This window comes from Bidens hawaiensis, unplaced genomic scaffold, assembly GCF_021521415.1.
Source record: "Bidens hawaiensis isolate Kalapana, Puna unplaced genomic scaffold, B.hawaiensis_p1.1 tig00013873_1, whole genome shotgun sequence".
In the NCBI taxonomy this organism is placed as follows: domain Eukaryota; kingdom Viridiplantae; phylum Streptophyta; class Magnoliopsida; order Asterales; family Asteraceae; genus Bidens; species Bidens hawaiensis.
Window position 1 is genome coordinate 282,248 of NW_027492188.1, and position 15,894 is coordinate 298,141.

The window sequence follows — 15,894 nt, forward strand, 5'->3', positions numbered from 1 at the left end:
CGCTTTACGTTGAGCACAAGCTTCATCCACCCAGTGTGCTGATCTATTTCATTCACATATCTTTGTGTTGGCATATGTGGCTTGAAGAACTTGAAACAATACTTTAATTCGTTCAAAATATGCCTATAGAACCAATTCGCCATTTGATTTTCACAACGGTTCATGAATGGTCTATTGGCAAGCATAAGAACATCCCACCTCGGTAGCGAAAGAACATTAGCAATACTTTGAAAGTATTGAATGCCGTGCTCCGAGTCGTACAACCACGAAACAATATCACCTTTAATAGTCTTTGTTGCAATGAACTTCTTAATTTTTAGCCTTCAATTCGTTGTATTTTTCTTGTTCCGCATATCTCAGAACCTCGGTCATCTTGTTAATATGAGAAACCGTGTATGATTTATTAAGAGATATGATTTACGAATAGATTTACGTTACTGTGTGTACTTTGTGTATTGAGAGATCAGTTGAATAACATAACAGTACTCAAACAATAATAATAAGACCTAACTATTAACTCACTACTTACTGGGTATTTACAGACGATGACCTCATTCGTTATACAAGCCATAACAAATGAGCATCATTCGCTATCATACGTTAACATCCATACGTTATACTAACGAATAAGCACACTCGTTAACAAGTCTAATGAATGAACCCGAATAAACATGCAGGGCCACATTCGTTATTAGCTACTCTAACGAATGTGTCTTACATTAGAGAATGTGCATTATACAATTACCAAAATACCCCTTATTCTTTATACAAAGACCAAATACATAAAACAACGACCAAGATGCACAAAACGTGTAACAACAAACTCCCCTCATCTAGTGCTCTTTGTCTTCATGGCTTGAATCTTTTGGTATACTAGTTTGCAAAAATTTGAATCCCCAACGCATGACATACACGGACCACACGTTGGAATTGCATAGCAGATTAATTATCTCTGACATCCTCCCAAGGAATCCAATTCTTGTACAGGACCTCGTTGTCAGATTCAGATATGTTAACCAACCACATCGGGTCGATTACTCTAACGAAATCAGGATTCAGCCCTGAACCCAACACTATCACATCTTTACTGGTTCTATTTTCGTAGTACCACATGTTGAATTTCTTGTAAAGACTTTGGGGAAAATTCTTCCTTGAACCTTCTTTAAAGTACGTGGTGGTTTTAGCTTAAGCACCAACTTTCTCCAGCCCTTTCTCGAATCAATCTCGTCGATGTACTTGCGTGTTGGAACTTACGGCTTGAAGTACTTAAACCCATACTTTACCGCGTGTAGTAGATGCCGATAGAACCAATCGGCCATCTGGTTTTCACCATGAATGATGAATGGTCTTTTAGCCAATGTACGCACATCCCACCTCAACAGTGAAAGAACATCGGCAATACGTTTATAGTATTGGATGTCGTGCGACCATTTGATAGTGCAAAACTTCAGCTCCGATTCGTATAACCACGAGATATTTTCGCCTTTCCCCGTCTTCGAGGCAACAAATTTTTTCATCTGATAAGTTGTTGCAAGAGCTTTTAGCTGCTTATTTTCCCCGTTCAGCATACCTTAATACTTCAATGATCTTGTTCATCCTCGACTTGTTATGAGTGAACAAACCATCATCTGAAGTTCTCGTGTCAGCTTCACTTTCTTTACTCTTACCCTTATTTTTCTCACTTTCTTTTTCCAAACGCTCTTTGGCTGCTTGATAATGCTCAATAGTGAAAAATGGAATGCCTTCCTCGGTATTCGTACATGTGTACAAATCAGGATATTCCTCAGCCATCACGTCTTCAACCTCCCCAATTGGAATACTCGTATCAAATCTGACATTTGCATCATCCACGACCTCCCCATCATCCTCTTTCTCTAACTCATCCACGTCTTCCTCGTTCAAACCCAAAATAAAGGCGATTTGTTATTTTGTTAACGAGTGGTCAACAAACTCATCTTCTTCTATTTCATCCGCGTTCACCATACTCATCACAACACCTTTATCAAAATCCATAAATAAAATCATGTTTGCCTTAAAAGAGTCAATCGGTTGCACATTAGTGGTATCACGATACACCACCAACTGCTTTCCCGAATCAGCTTCAACACGAACACCAGATCCAGATGTACCAACACCTGGTTGTTGATCACCACTACCACCGGCTTCAGGGTATTTTTCATCATCAATATCCTTCAGTTTCATCAGCATATCATTTTTACATGCGAGCTGAAGGATAACTTCGTCTTGTTTCTTTATCTTCTCCACCCGAGCAGTAACTAGTGCTCTCAACTCCTGATTCTCGTGTTGTAAATATGATAGATGGCTTCCCATCTTATGTTAATCGGCACAAATTTGTTCTTGAAATAAATGATCAACCGTCATTTGATTCTCTTGCAAGTGTATCAAATTCAAAAACTGCATCATCTGTTGCAAGATCGGTAAGTTGAAAATTGTTGGATTGACGAGCTGCATATCACCTTCTGGGCGATTAAATGACATGAAGGTAAAGTCTGGTCGTTGAGTAGGACTTGTAGTTGCAAACTTTTGCTGAGGAGATGGCATCGGGGATAACATAGATTATGGAATCGATGCAAACCTTGGTTAAGTCGACATAATCGTAGACAATGTAACAACCGGGGTACTCATTGGAATAGTAACCGCCAGTTGTTGCCGAGTCGTTATATTAACCATTGGTTGTGGTTGGATTCAAAGATCTCAACCCCAGAACCTTATCGGGCACTCATCTTAGTAGGCATCTTAGTTTCAATTGCCTTTCCCTTTGCTTTACACTTACGTGCCGCAACCGCAGCACCCTGATCACCAGGACCACCATGTCCTCCATCACCATCATTTCCACCACCACCGTTCCTACCTTCACCACCTTCACGTTTAGAATCTGAATCGTCGTGGATCCAATGATCATTAGGTGGAGCTACATAATTAGCACGAGAGATATGACCAATAAGCCTTTCGAATCTTGGCTTGTTTCTATTTGTCTGACCACGATACGTCCTCAGCCGCCTGATCTTGTCCTCGTTCATATGCTCCAATATCAATAAATCTTTAGAATCCTCTGGATCTTTCACCATATTCGGCTCCAGATGATTAATCATCAGCTGTAGGAACCTCGGATACTTTAAAAATGTGTTCTTCACATAACTAGTAGCGCTATTCTCTTGAAGATGATAGAATATAAAATTAGAGAAGTTGAGTGGATTGTTTAGAACCAAAGCAACGAACGCCGATTGCAGCATAATGTGGCACTCATCGAAACCGCATTTGCGTCCACTAAGAAAATGTATAAGTACGTGTAGGAGATGCTTATAATGATCGAAAAGATAAGACTTGTTTTATTGGGACTTAAATAGATCGCCTTTGTATTTCAAACACCCAAACAGTCCTCTTATCAAGTCTATATCAAACTCACAACGATCATCGATAGTATCTTGGACCTGCGATACTTTGTGTATCAACGCCACATCGATCACAATCTTCTTCTCTTCCACCATAGTTTCAATGTGATTTTCTTCTGAAACATATTTTGCAGTGTTCCAGAAAGCTCTGATTATGTTGAAGTAGATTGGCACATCGACAAAAATGGCTAAGTGAATCCTTGAACGCTTGAGAAATGCAATGATCTCACCGAACATTGCACATCCAAAGAAATCTTCAGTCAAGAACACACATATGTTGTGCTGCTTATCGTACAACAACTCGACAACTTGAACCTCTTCCTCCACTTGTTGAACAACATGTTGCTCTTGTTCAGGAGCATCGACATTCATATCCTCACCCATAAATGTAAAAAAGCTGAACATGTTAATATCATTTTTATATTTTAAAATAAAAAAATAATTCATACTTATTAAAAATTTCGGGGTTCTGATCAAATTTTCATCTTCTCATTCATTAATATTTATCGAATAAGCTATATATTCGTTAAAAGTCATTAAAGAATGGCCTAATTTGTGAAAAAAATTTAAATGAATGACCACACTCGTTATTACTTTTAAACAAATGCACACATTCGTTAGTATCTTTAAATGAATGAACACATTCGTGAAACAATTAAGCCTCATTCGTTAGAAAACTAACGAATGATTCTTATTCGTTACACATCACAACAAATGTGTATGCATTCGTTACTGATTACGAATGAAGACCAACAAATGGCCTCTTTGACTCAAATTAGTCAAAGGTCAAAACTAGCACGAACATACAAAAGTCAACATGCAAATTTTGAATATGAAAATCATCCAAAACACCATCTTTAACATTTTGTATTGATATCATCGATGTGATATCGTTAACATAACCTATATATCAAATTTATTAAAATGATCTGTTTTAATGGTCGGTTGGTGTTCGTCACGGTTTTATCCAATTAAACTATCAAATCAGAATCAAATATTACCTTAATAACATCGATAGACCCGCTTTTACCTTCTAATCAATATGTAATCACTTAAAAGGTCTAAATTTGGTGTTTAAATTCTGCGAAAAACTTGCAAGAGCGTATCTCTGTTTCTCATGTATCAATGGTAACAGTGCATGAGTGAATGAGAGTCCATTCGTTCACCTAAGGTTTATATACTCCGTACATCTTGGCACACGCCCCTAGGCAACGAATAGACTCACTCGTTACAATAATCCAATGAATAACCCTTCATTCGTCTTTTCATTTGTAAACACAGTTAACGAATAACCCTCATACGTTAAGAATTACGAATAACTCCTGATTCGTTACTCATTTGTTAAAACATTTTAACGAATAAACACTCATTCGTTATCAAATAGCGGAAACGAATGTGAATGGATAACTTTAATGAATGGGAGCTCATTCGTTACACTGTAGTATCGAATGGTTCTTTTTACCTTTAAAAATGAAATTTTACCATTTCAAACCATTAAATTAACTATAAAAAACAAAATTTTGATGTATTTACATTAACAATTAATTTAAAAATTTACCCAAAGGTAAAAGTTTACATTAAAAAATTCTTACTTTAACAAACTAAACTTAAAATCGTGGGAAAATCATTTTCTTTTTAAACCTTTGTCCACTTAGCACTGTAATCGAAAATGTTGAATATAAAATCTTTTTGGATTTGTAAGTATTTTAAAAAATAAAAACAAATATAAAACTAAAGAAAAATAAAATCTAAAGATAAACGAAAAATTGAAAAGTAAACTAGGAAAGCAGTACATATTTTTGTGAGTTAAGTAGCGAATCATATTGATAAAAAAATCCATCCATTATAGTTTTATATTTCGACTTTATTATGACTGATGTTAAGTTGGTCATTGGTATTATTACCCACTTAAATTTTATAACAAATATTTCAGAAAATTTTGTGATATGATTTAAAGTTCAATTAGGACACAAAATATTAGAAACTATCAGCCTCTTTTAAGATTGCAAATTAATTTTTTGATTTAAAAAACCATCAGAATGTTGGTCTTCTGTAAAGAACCCGGTTGCAAAATAGGTTGTAATTAGCTTCGATTGTAACTAACAAATTCAGTCAGAAAACTTGTTGCAAATACTTGTGGTCGTGATTGCTAACATTAGGTTGAAAAACAGTCGTAAACAGTTCAGTCTCAAAATCGGTTGTAAATAGTTTTGGTTGTAATTTCTGTCGCAGAAAAATGCAGTCACAAATTTGGTCGCAAATACTCACGGTCGAGATCGTGGTTGCCAACATTCGGTTGGAAAATCGGTTGTAAAAGCTTTGGCGGCAATTTCAGTCACTGAAGGATCTGTTACAAAACCAGTCGCAAAATTTATTCGGTCCCAAATACGGTACAAAAAATGGTAGCCGAAATTACGGTCGCGAAATCGGTCGGAATAATATTTGCTGCTGCAAAAAATGGTTGCAAAATAATTCATGACCAAGTAATAACCGACCTTCGAAACCGGTCGCAAAAGGACATTTACGACCGATTTGTGACCGAAAAGGCGGTTACAAATGCCCAGTTTTCTAGTAGTAGCCCTAGTGGTAAATGGTGATGGCGATGGTAGTGTTGATGGTCAGGCATCGATGGTAGTGGTGGTGGTGGTCAGGTGGCGGTGGTGACAATGGTTGTTGTGGCACCATGATGGTGGTAGCGCTGGTGAGAACGTTGGTGGTGGCTGCGGCGGCGGTGGCGACGGTTAGGTAGTGACGTTGTGATGGCAGTTAAGTGGTGGGGTGGTGGTCAGGTTGTGGCTGTTGTCAGGTGGTGTTGTTAAGAAAGTATGATTTAAAAAAAATAAATAAATAAAAAGGTAAGAATAAATGATTTTAATAGAATGAGATTACATGTGTGATAGTTGATTTCATTCCATTTAGCAACAAAACACCATTTATTTTTATTTAATTGAATCTATTGTTTCTGACAAATGCTACCTAATAATATAATCACCTACTTTAATTGAATGAAAAACACGATATAGGCGTTCAAGTTGTTGGGCAGAAGTCAGGGCTTAATCGGTTAATTGTATGAAGTAGATATGACAAAGGACATGTCTTAATCCCGAATGCCAGTTTCATTTATCTACTAAAACCACATAACAATTTTACTCGAAGTTATGAAACAAATCCAACATATTTTACGAATCATATTATAAGGAAAGGAAAAGTAGATACAATAAATTACAAGTAATTATACTCTATTTGGAGGAAGTCTCAAACATAAACCATAACAAACAAAAGTAAAACACAAACCAACCATCACTGAGTCACTAGAACTTCAGCCTAGTAACTTACCACTGAGTTAACTCAGTAAGACCAAAAACCAAAGGTTTGATCTCCAGGGAGCCCGAGATAGTAAGAGCTCACTGAATGTGGGTCCGTGCGGTCGCCAACAGAAGGCAGAAACATCTTACTCAAGTTGTTTTCTTCATCCAGTGATCCATCACTTTGTTCTTGTTCAAATACATAAGACGAATCAACCCGGTCAATGAGCAATGTGTTGACCCCATTGTCGAACTTCGTGAAATTACCATTTTGCCCATATCCGGTACCCGTGTTTTGGGATGCATCATCCTCAAGAACATGTTGGGGTTGAGACATGCTTTTAGAACTTGATGAATCCGAGGTTCCCTTCTCTTGTAGGATTATCTTACCACTTAACTCATCAACCTACAACAAAAATTCACTCGGATTTAGCATATATTAAGGATCTAATATACTAAACCGATATTAGTTACCTTGGATTTTAGTTTCTCCTTCTCCTTAACAAGATGTTCATAGTTGGCTTTGAGTTTATTATAACTTTCTTGCAAATCATCGTAGTCTTTCTCTAGCTGCTTATTCTTCCAGCGTGCACGGCGGTTTTGAAACCAGATTGCAACCTGCCTCGGCTGCAGCCCGAGTTCTTTTGCAAGCTGAAGTTTTCGTTCTGGCTCGAGCTTGTTATCGGACTCAAAACTTTTCTCCAAGAACCGAACTTGGTCACCCGTGAGCCGCCTTTTCTTGTCGGTCTGCTGAAAGTATTCATCGAACTCATCATCTCCATTGTCTTCATGATCGTATGATTGCCAAAATTGTCCCCCGGATCTGTTCCCTCCAGCTTCGAAACTAAGCATGGATCGAGAACCTGAAAGGATCCAAAACAAGACATGTTTGGTCTTAACATCCCGTTATTTGAAAAGCAATTAGAAGATTAGTAATGATCACAAAAGTCAACCTCAAGATTCAAACAATAAAATAAAGTGAAAAATCTGGCAGGCAACTGGTAATTCAGAATAATAATAAAAAACCAGGAAATGAGGACGACTAAGAACCCATCATGATGCAATTACACAACTTTTCAACACCCAACTGGATCTACAAGCAAGCAAGCAGGCAACCTAACATAAATCTAAAAGTCAACAAAGAGGATTTAATATTATTATTATTACCCGACGATCGGGCATCGGCAGGAATAAGAGAAGAAGAAGAAGAATGAACCCTTTTGTTAGTCATCAGAAGAGATCCACCAGAATCACCGCCATAGAGAAAGCTTCTAGCTGCCATGGCTTGATATCTTATCTTGGATTAATAAAAAGAATTATGAAAAAACGGGTGTTCAATAGAACTTGTGGCGGAAGAAGCTGGTGATGATGATCTCGGTAATATGGGAAGTATGGGAACACCTGGTGCTCACGCCCATCACACCCAAAGCTCGCCCGAAGAAACGGTGAAAGAAAGATTATCAGAAGAAGAACGCAGGATATATATACATATGAGAGAAAGAGGGTTTGGATTGAAATTGTTAAGATTAAAATTGAAAATATTAATATAGAGAGAGAACAGTTGAGTTTTGATGTGGGATTCCTTTTGGTTGGTTGAGATTGAGAGTGTGAGGAAGGGGCAGTGACTTTTTGGATCTTATCATTCCATGTGTAGTGGGCGCTGATTTGGACGAAACTTGTGCGCGAAGGGGTGCGAACATCGCCCCTCGGCGATAAATGGGCGAAAAGGGGCAGGGGCGGGGTTCTTTTGTCGTCTGGTTGAGGAAAATAATATTATTATTATATTACATGTTGTGTGTGTATATATATATGTATATATGTTGTGTGTGTGATATATATATATATATATATATATATGTATATGTATATATGTTGTGTGAGTGTATATATATGTATATGTATATAAGAGGAGGATCAAGAGAGAACTCTTATTTATAGAGAGAACTAAGAAACTCCTAGTTATGGGGTTATAATTGTAAATTGCTCAAATAGAGGGAAAAAAACAGGTCTTCCCTGTTCGACGTCTTCTTCAGCCTCCTTGTACAACAATCTCAATAAAAACCTCTTTCTATAGAAATTAACACAAGCAGATCACAAATCATGACTACTCGATTGTTCCGAACCCTAATCACTGATTAATTCGATCGTTCAACCCGTCAATTGCAGGTATTTCAATTCGAAATTCTATTTTTTTAATCAATAAATTGATTTATAATCTGCCCGTCTCATGTATTAATTTGATAGTTTAGTTGATTAATAATGAGTGACGACATTATTAGTAGATAAATGAATTTTAATTATCAATTATATCAGAAAATATGAAAACAGGGGTGATCGTTATGACCTAATTGTTGGATTAGGTTTTATGAGGTTTAATACTTGTATTACATACATGTAGTACATGTATAACGTACGTGTATTAATCATGGACTTCATACATGGATTAGAAAAATGGACAGGATGTGTGATTCATAATACCGAGTATTACATATGTGTACTATCTACTTATTTACAAAGTATGTGTAATATATGCATTTGATTGACTATTCAAACATTGTATTATGCAGTAGTGGAGTTGACTTATGATCGTAGTATTGATATTTGGTATGTTGGTTGTTGTTTGAGCTTTATACGGGTAAAATCTTGTTCCCGGGTACAAAAATTACACATTACCATCATCCATTTAGCTAAAGTATTGCACGACATCGCAAATTCTACACCGTCAAGTAACGAGCGTACATATAAATTGGGCATTGAAGCAAGCATATTAACCTGATGACAAGACCACGGAATAGACGTGCTCGATTGTTAATGAGGACTACTTTTTGTATAAATATTTGTACCAGAAATATAAATTGCTTATGTATTCTATTTTATTTTTCCTACCATGTTTTCTTTTTCTTGGTTTCTTTAATGTATGATCTTCGTCACCCGGTTATAAACTAAACACTTAGTGTTTATATGTAATGCATATATGTAATATACTAGTATTATGTATTTGTAATACAATGGTACTACATATATGTACTACATTAGCACTATGTGTATGCAATACAGTTATTACCAGCATATATTAGTGTTATAAAATAATAGACACAATGGAAACATGGTAATACTGCATATATGTAGTATGCTTAAATAAATCTTACATTAACGTTATCATCATAATTTTTATATACACTATATATATGTATTACCAATAAATAGAGGTGGTTGCTCTAACATTGTATGGTTCAAGCATATTACAAATATGTTGTATAATTATACATGTACAATTACACTAACAACACTATTTTTAGCACATCAACACTAAATATATGTGTTGCGTATACGTAATACGCCACTATGGCATATATGTAATGTATCGGTATTACATATATACATACTACATCAACGTTTCATAATATTAATACAATTTTGTTTTAACCATAATAGTCAGCTACAAATTTCATACATAGATTAACACCACAACGTAAATATACCATAACATTTATATTTAAATTCCATCACACGCTCTGACAACTGATACACAAATTCTATCATATATAATAACAAGACAAACATACTATAACTAGGCCCTTTTAATTGGTGCCATCATTGGATCTTTCGTTTATGCCTTTTTCTTGCATTTTTTAAACTGAGACAACCCCTGCAATAAACTAAACTAGAAATAAACCATTACAATTAATGCCTTGGTAGTCCCTCAACATTTCCACAAGGATGCACACCAACCAAAAATATCATAAAAAACCAAAGTTGACCAACCCAAACACCACTAACTCAAACAAATTTGACAACTTTCCCCAAATCCAAACAAACATCAAGCCTAAACAACCAACCAAGACCATAACCAAAACTAAAGAAGGAAACCAACCCATAACAGTTAAACAAATCAATACACAAACAAAATGATAATAATTCATCCACAAACACTTGAAATCTTTATATTGTAGCAGCAAAACATATTCTTTAATACGTCATTCAGCTGCAAAATCAAGCAAATACTAACACAATCCATCTGCAGCATCCAATTACCAGGCTTCATATCTAACACTTTTGATAAAGTCTTGTAAGGATACCTAACCTACCAAAACTAGTCAGTTTTTAGGCTTCAAGCAGAACCAAGAGCTATTATTTTCCTGCCAACAATTAAAGCATTTATTACCATAAGGACTTAAACGAATTCAACATCATTGCCAATTCACAGAACTTAACAAAGAGCAACAACAAACTTTTAACCATAAATCATTACTCAAGTCAAGATTTTATGCACCCATGTCAAAAAATGATGCATATTAGTTCGACTTTTACACCCAACCCAACAATAAATCCAACTGTAAATCTTAATAACAATCGTCCACGTCATATCAAAGACACAATCATAACTTCATAGGACCCCAAGCATCGATCCAGCTAACTATAATGTCAATTTTGCAGTAGTTATATACAATCACAGGCTGCAATCCAAACAATTATATTACTTATAACCCATCGTAACTTGTCTTTATACCTATTGTTACACCAACACCAAGTAAACTCATTCCAAATCCATCCTACAACATATGACCATAAAAAGGCCATAGTAGCAATGCATAAATGTAATACGACATATTTCATATGCATGTGATATTTTAGCACTGCATACATGTAATACAAGATAGTTTATATGTATGTAATATCTTATAGCTGCATATATGTAATACAACATATAGCATTCATATGCATGTTATATCTCATAACTGCATATATGTAATACAACTTATAACAACAATGCATATATGTAAATAACATAACTCATATATATGCATGTAATAGCTAATCAATACATATAACATGTATTGCATATATGCATTATAACATGCTTATAATATAAATTGCATATGTGTATTATTCGATTAAACATTAAAAAAACACAGACTATTGAAGGCGATTTTAGTGTAATACGCATACTCTAGTACAACACAAATGTTATACAATATTAATGTATATATTTTTTTGCAGCACCACGGTTTATTTTTATCTTTGCTTTATATTTTTCATAGCCTAATTACAAATTAAAGCTAACAATTGCAATTTATATATGACACAATAGTAACATATATGTAAACATATTATTGTAGGATCAACCCAAAAATAACATGATTTCAATGCATGTGCCACAATTTAGACCGTACTCAGAGAATCAAACTAATAAGGTTGATCAAACTGAGGGAACAACATATCTATCGAGCATTTAAAATAACGAAAACAAAGATTTGAATTAGAAGAAAACCTGCAGTTTTTGATGATTTAATTGTGATGAGATTCTAGTTATGTATTGCTAGCATCTCCTTTGCCATGCTGCTGCATATTCTCAGGAAATTAGAGACGAGTAAGTTTTACAACGTGATATGATTCAATTACTAGCAATTGAAATGTACAACTCTAGCCATAATTATATTATTCAATATGTATTACCCTAAAGAATAAGTAGCTTGAAGTAGAAATTATGTACAAAGTAATTGATCAAACATGTGACTACCAAAATCTAGACATTTCATCGAACACTTGGAAGGCATCTCAAATGAATCAATAAATTAAGCATATAATAATTAGATACGCACTAAAATTGAACAATTGTATATAAATATAACTAAAACGTGTTCATTTACACATACGTGTTATAACTAAATGTATAAAATTACATTAACATTAAACACTACACATATGTATTATAGCTAATAAAAATATGTAAAATATACCATTTATGTACTACATATATGTAATATTCGACTGATAATTAAAAAAAAAACAAAAAACAAGGACAATCGGCGTGATTTTCATCTAATACACCTAATCGAATCATAAAATTTGTGAAATTAGCTATTACGCTAGTTTACCTGATGAAGTTCTTAATACATGTGCTTGATATCGCAGTCGATTCACTTGATTGTGTAGCCAAAATGATGATCTGCAAGTGAAACCCTAGATTGATAGAAAAATACGAACGACGGGAATGAAAGGAACGAGAGTTGAGATGAAACAGGGGAAAGTTAATGACAATTTTACCCTTGTTTTAATAAAAATCCCCCACTTTTGTTTTTTTTTTTCCCTTGGTTTTTTAGAATCATTTAAAATCAAGGGTGTTAGGAGGAGTTCTCTAGTTCTCTCTTTAAAAGGAGTTCTCTCTTGATCCCACCCCTATGTATATGTATATGTATATGTATATGTATATGTATATGTATATGTATATGTATATGTATATGTATATGTATATGTATATATGTTGTGTGTGTGATATATATATATATATATATATATATATATATATATATATATATATATATATATATATATATAGGGTTGGTATCATTTAAGAACTCTAAAAAAAATAAGAACTCTTAGGAACTCTAAACAACCAAATATTTTTTTAAATTTTTGTATGTATTAACATTATTTAATAGTAGTTTTATCGTATTTTATATAAAAAATTTTGATTATATATATTAATCACAAGTTTACATATGTGTAAAATTTATGTACTAAAAAATTACATAAGTGTAAAACAAAACATAATTATGTATAAAAACTAATTTTCAAAAATGTAATTGTTAATATAAATATAGAAAAATGATAAAACTACACTCAAATAACATTGAGATACAAATAATTTTATAAAAAACGTTAGTTTCAAGAGTTCATTCAAGTTCTTAAGTAATTTAACAATTTTGTAATGATGCTCATCCTATATATATATATATATGTGTGTGTGTGTGTGTGTGTGTGTGTGTGTGTGTGTGTGTATGTATATGCAAAATGAATCCTAGAAACAACCCGAACCAACCGAACCACCCATTCCCTCTTTTCGGTCAACACCATGGTTCGCAAAACCAACTGAACGTGAACTTACAATGGAACTCGATGAAACTAAACCAACCGAGCTATCTGTTTCAATTTCCCGACCCGAACCTAAACATGTACGCCAACCGAGTTATATGTTTTTTTATATTTTTATTTATGTATTTTTTTGTATTTCTTTTTAATTTTAATGCATTTTTATTTAATTATTTGAAGAAATTGGTTTTTATTTGATTAGTTTAATTATAAAAATAAAATAATAAAAAAAGATATCGTGGGCCCAATTTGTAGCCACTACACCATTACACCCCAAATACAAATTCTCACCTCTTGCTGACTGGGCGCCACGTATCACAATTCGCCCCTATTTGTAGCCACTTCACTACACATAGCCTTATAGTTATTATATATACATTATAGAATATAAATTTTCTTTTTATGCCTTCAAACTTTATCATATCAAATGGTTCTGGTCTATTTACTTTTATTTTACTGTGTTATCTAGTAGATTTATTATAGTTATTATATATACATTATAATATATATGTATAATAAATTTGTGGTTTATTTATTATAGTTATTATATATACATTATAGAATATAAATTTTCTTTTTATGCCTTCAAACATTCACACCCATTAAGTGTAAATGGGTGTTTAAAGTTAAACACAACATGGATGGGACTGTTGAACGTTGTAAGGCTAGATTAGTGGTGAGATGATTCACTTAAAAAGATGGGATTGATTACATTTAAAAAGATTGATGGTGAGACGACAACTATTAGAAGCCTTATATATAATTGATGCTACAAAAAGAAGTTGGCATCTATTTCAGCTAGTTGTTAATAATGTTTTTCTTCAAGGGGATTTAGATGTGTGTGTGTGTATATATATATATATATATATGTATGTATAGGGGATGGATCTTGCGAGAAGTGATATTACAGCGAGAAGTGCGAGAAGTGAATGTATAACTCCATTAATCCCTAATTTCACTCCCTTTCATATGATGTTACATACATATATATGTAGGTTGATTGTATTTATGTCTTAATTACACATTCAAACCTACCAACAAACATATAAATGTACCGAGCCACATTCAAACCTATGTACCTACACACATACAAACATACATACACATATACAAACATACGTACACATATAAAAACATACGTACCTACACACTACATATGCATCTACACATAAGAAATGGAGTGAAATTAGGGAATAATGGAGTTGCACATTCACTTCTCGCTGTAAAAAAACTTTTAAAATGATCAAATACTTATATATATATATAGAGCAAAGTTGTAATAAGACGTAGATTTTTCCTAAGAAGTGTAGAAAGTGTGTTTTCACCATTATATATAATAAAACACACCGCACAATAAACACACCGCAACTAAAATAAAACACACTGCACAATAAACACACTTTTCATATCCACTGTCAGATCAACATATCTAACGCACCAGATTACTTCTTACACTTCTTAGACACACTCGACTTTTTATTTTAACCCCACCCTATATATATATATATATATATATATATATATATATATATATATATGCTGCCACCACCTGGTATGCAGCTTCCTAATAATCAAGTACTTCAAATCAAAATGATCATTCTTTGTTTCAAAGGCCGGGATACTCAATGGTATAAGTTGTTGTATACGATGGTAACATATTAGTTGCTGGGAACAATTTGAAAGAGATAATAATCTCAAGACTTTCCTGGACTTAACATTCAAAATTAAATATATGGGACGTCTCAATTATTTTTTGGGGTATGGAAGTTCTTTACAGTCTCAAAGGTGTTATCATGTGTCAACGAAGGTTTGTAACATACATTCCTTATGAATTTTTTACATCCAATCTTCCTGTCAAAAACTCACCAATGTTTCATCATTTAAAACTTAAAGCTCATGAGGGACTTGTTCTTGATGACTCTATACAATACAAGAAGCTTGTTGGTAAACTTAATTACCTTACTCACACAAGACCTGATCTTTATTTTATTGTTCGTATTTTAAGTCAATTCTAGTAACATCCGAGGATTGCTCATTCGAATGTTGCTCTTTGTTCCCTCTCTTATGTCAAAGGAACTTTATCTCAAGGATTATTCATCAATTATAAATCTTCCTTTTATATGAAAGCTTTCTGTGATTCATACTGGGCAGCGTGTTCCAATACTCTCCGATCGGTTAGTGGTTTTTATGTTTCTCTTGAGGGGTATCAGATTTCATGGAAATGTAAGAAGCAACCAACTGTTTCTTTGAGCTTGGCCGAAGCTGAGTATCGATCTCTTTGACGGTGACTACTGTACTTGCTT

At 33.9% G+C, this 15,894-nt stretch overlaps 1 protein-coding gene across 1 annotated transcript; it reads right to left on the minus strand.

Moving 5' to 3' along the window:
• Window positions 1-6,588: 6,588 nt before the first annotated feature.
• On the minus strand, window positions 6,589-8,311 carry LOC143545222 (uncharacterized). The gene is made up of 3 exons (XM_077037144.1): window positions 7,886-8,311; window positions 7,193-7,581; window positions 6,589-7,124 (listed from the first exon to the last, which is right to left on the minus strand). Exons 1-3 carry the CDS (start codon window positions 7,998-8,000, stop codon window positions 6,762-6,764), a joined length of 867 nt encoding a protein of 288 aa, XP_076893259.1. The 5' UTR covers window positions 8,001-8,311; the 3' UTR covers window positions 6,589-6,761.
• Window positions 8,312-15,894: the final 7,583 nt, after the last annotated feature.

Coding starts and splice junctions, on each gene's coding strand:
- LOC143545222 (XM_077037144.1), bottom strand. CDS start 8,000: ATGGCAGCTAGAAGCTTTCTCTATGGCGGTGATTCTGGTGGATCTCTT. Junction 7,582..7,885: donor TGCCGATGCCCGATCGTCGG/GTAATAATAATA, acceptor GGATCCTTTCAG/GTTCTCGATCCATGCTTAGT. Junction 7,125..7,192: donor AGGAGAAACTAAAATCCAAG/GTAACTAATATC, acceptor TTTTTGTTGTAG/GTTGATGAGTTAAGTGGTAA.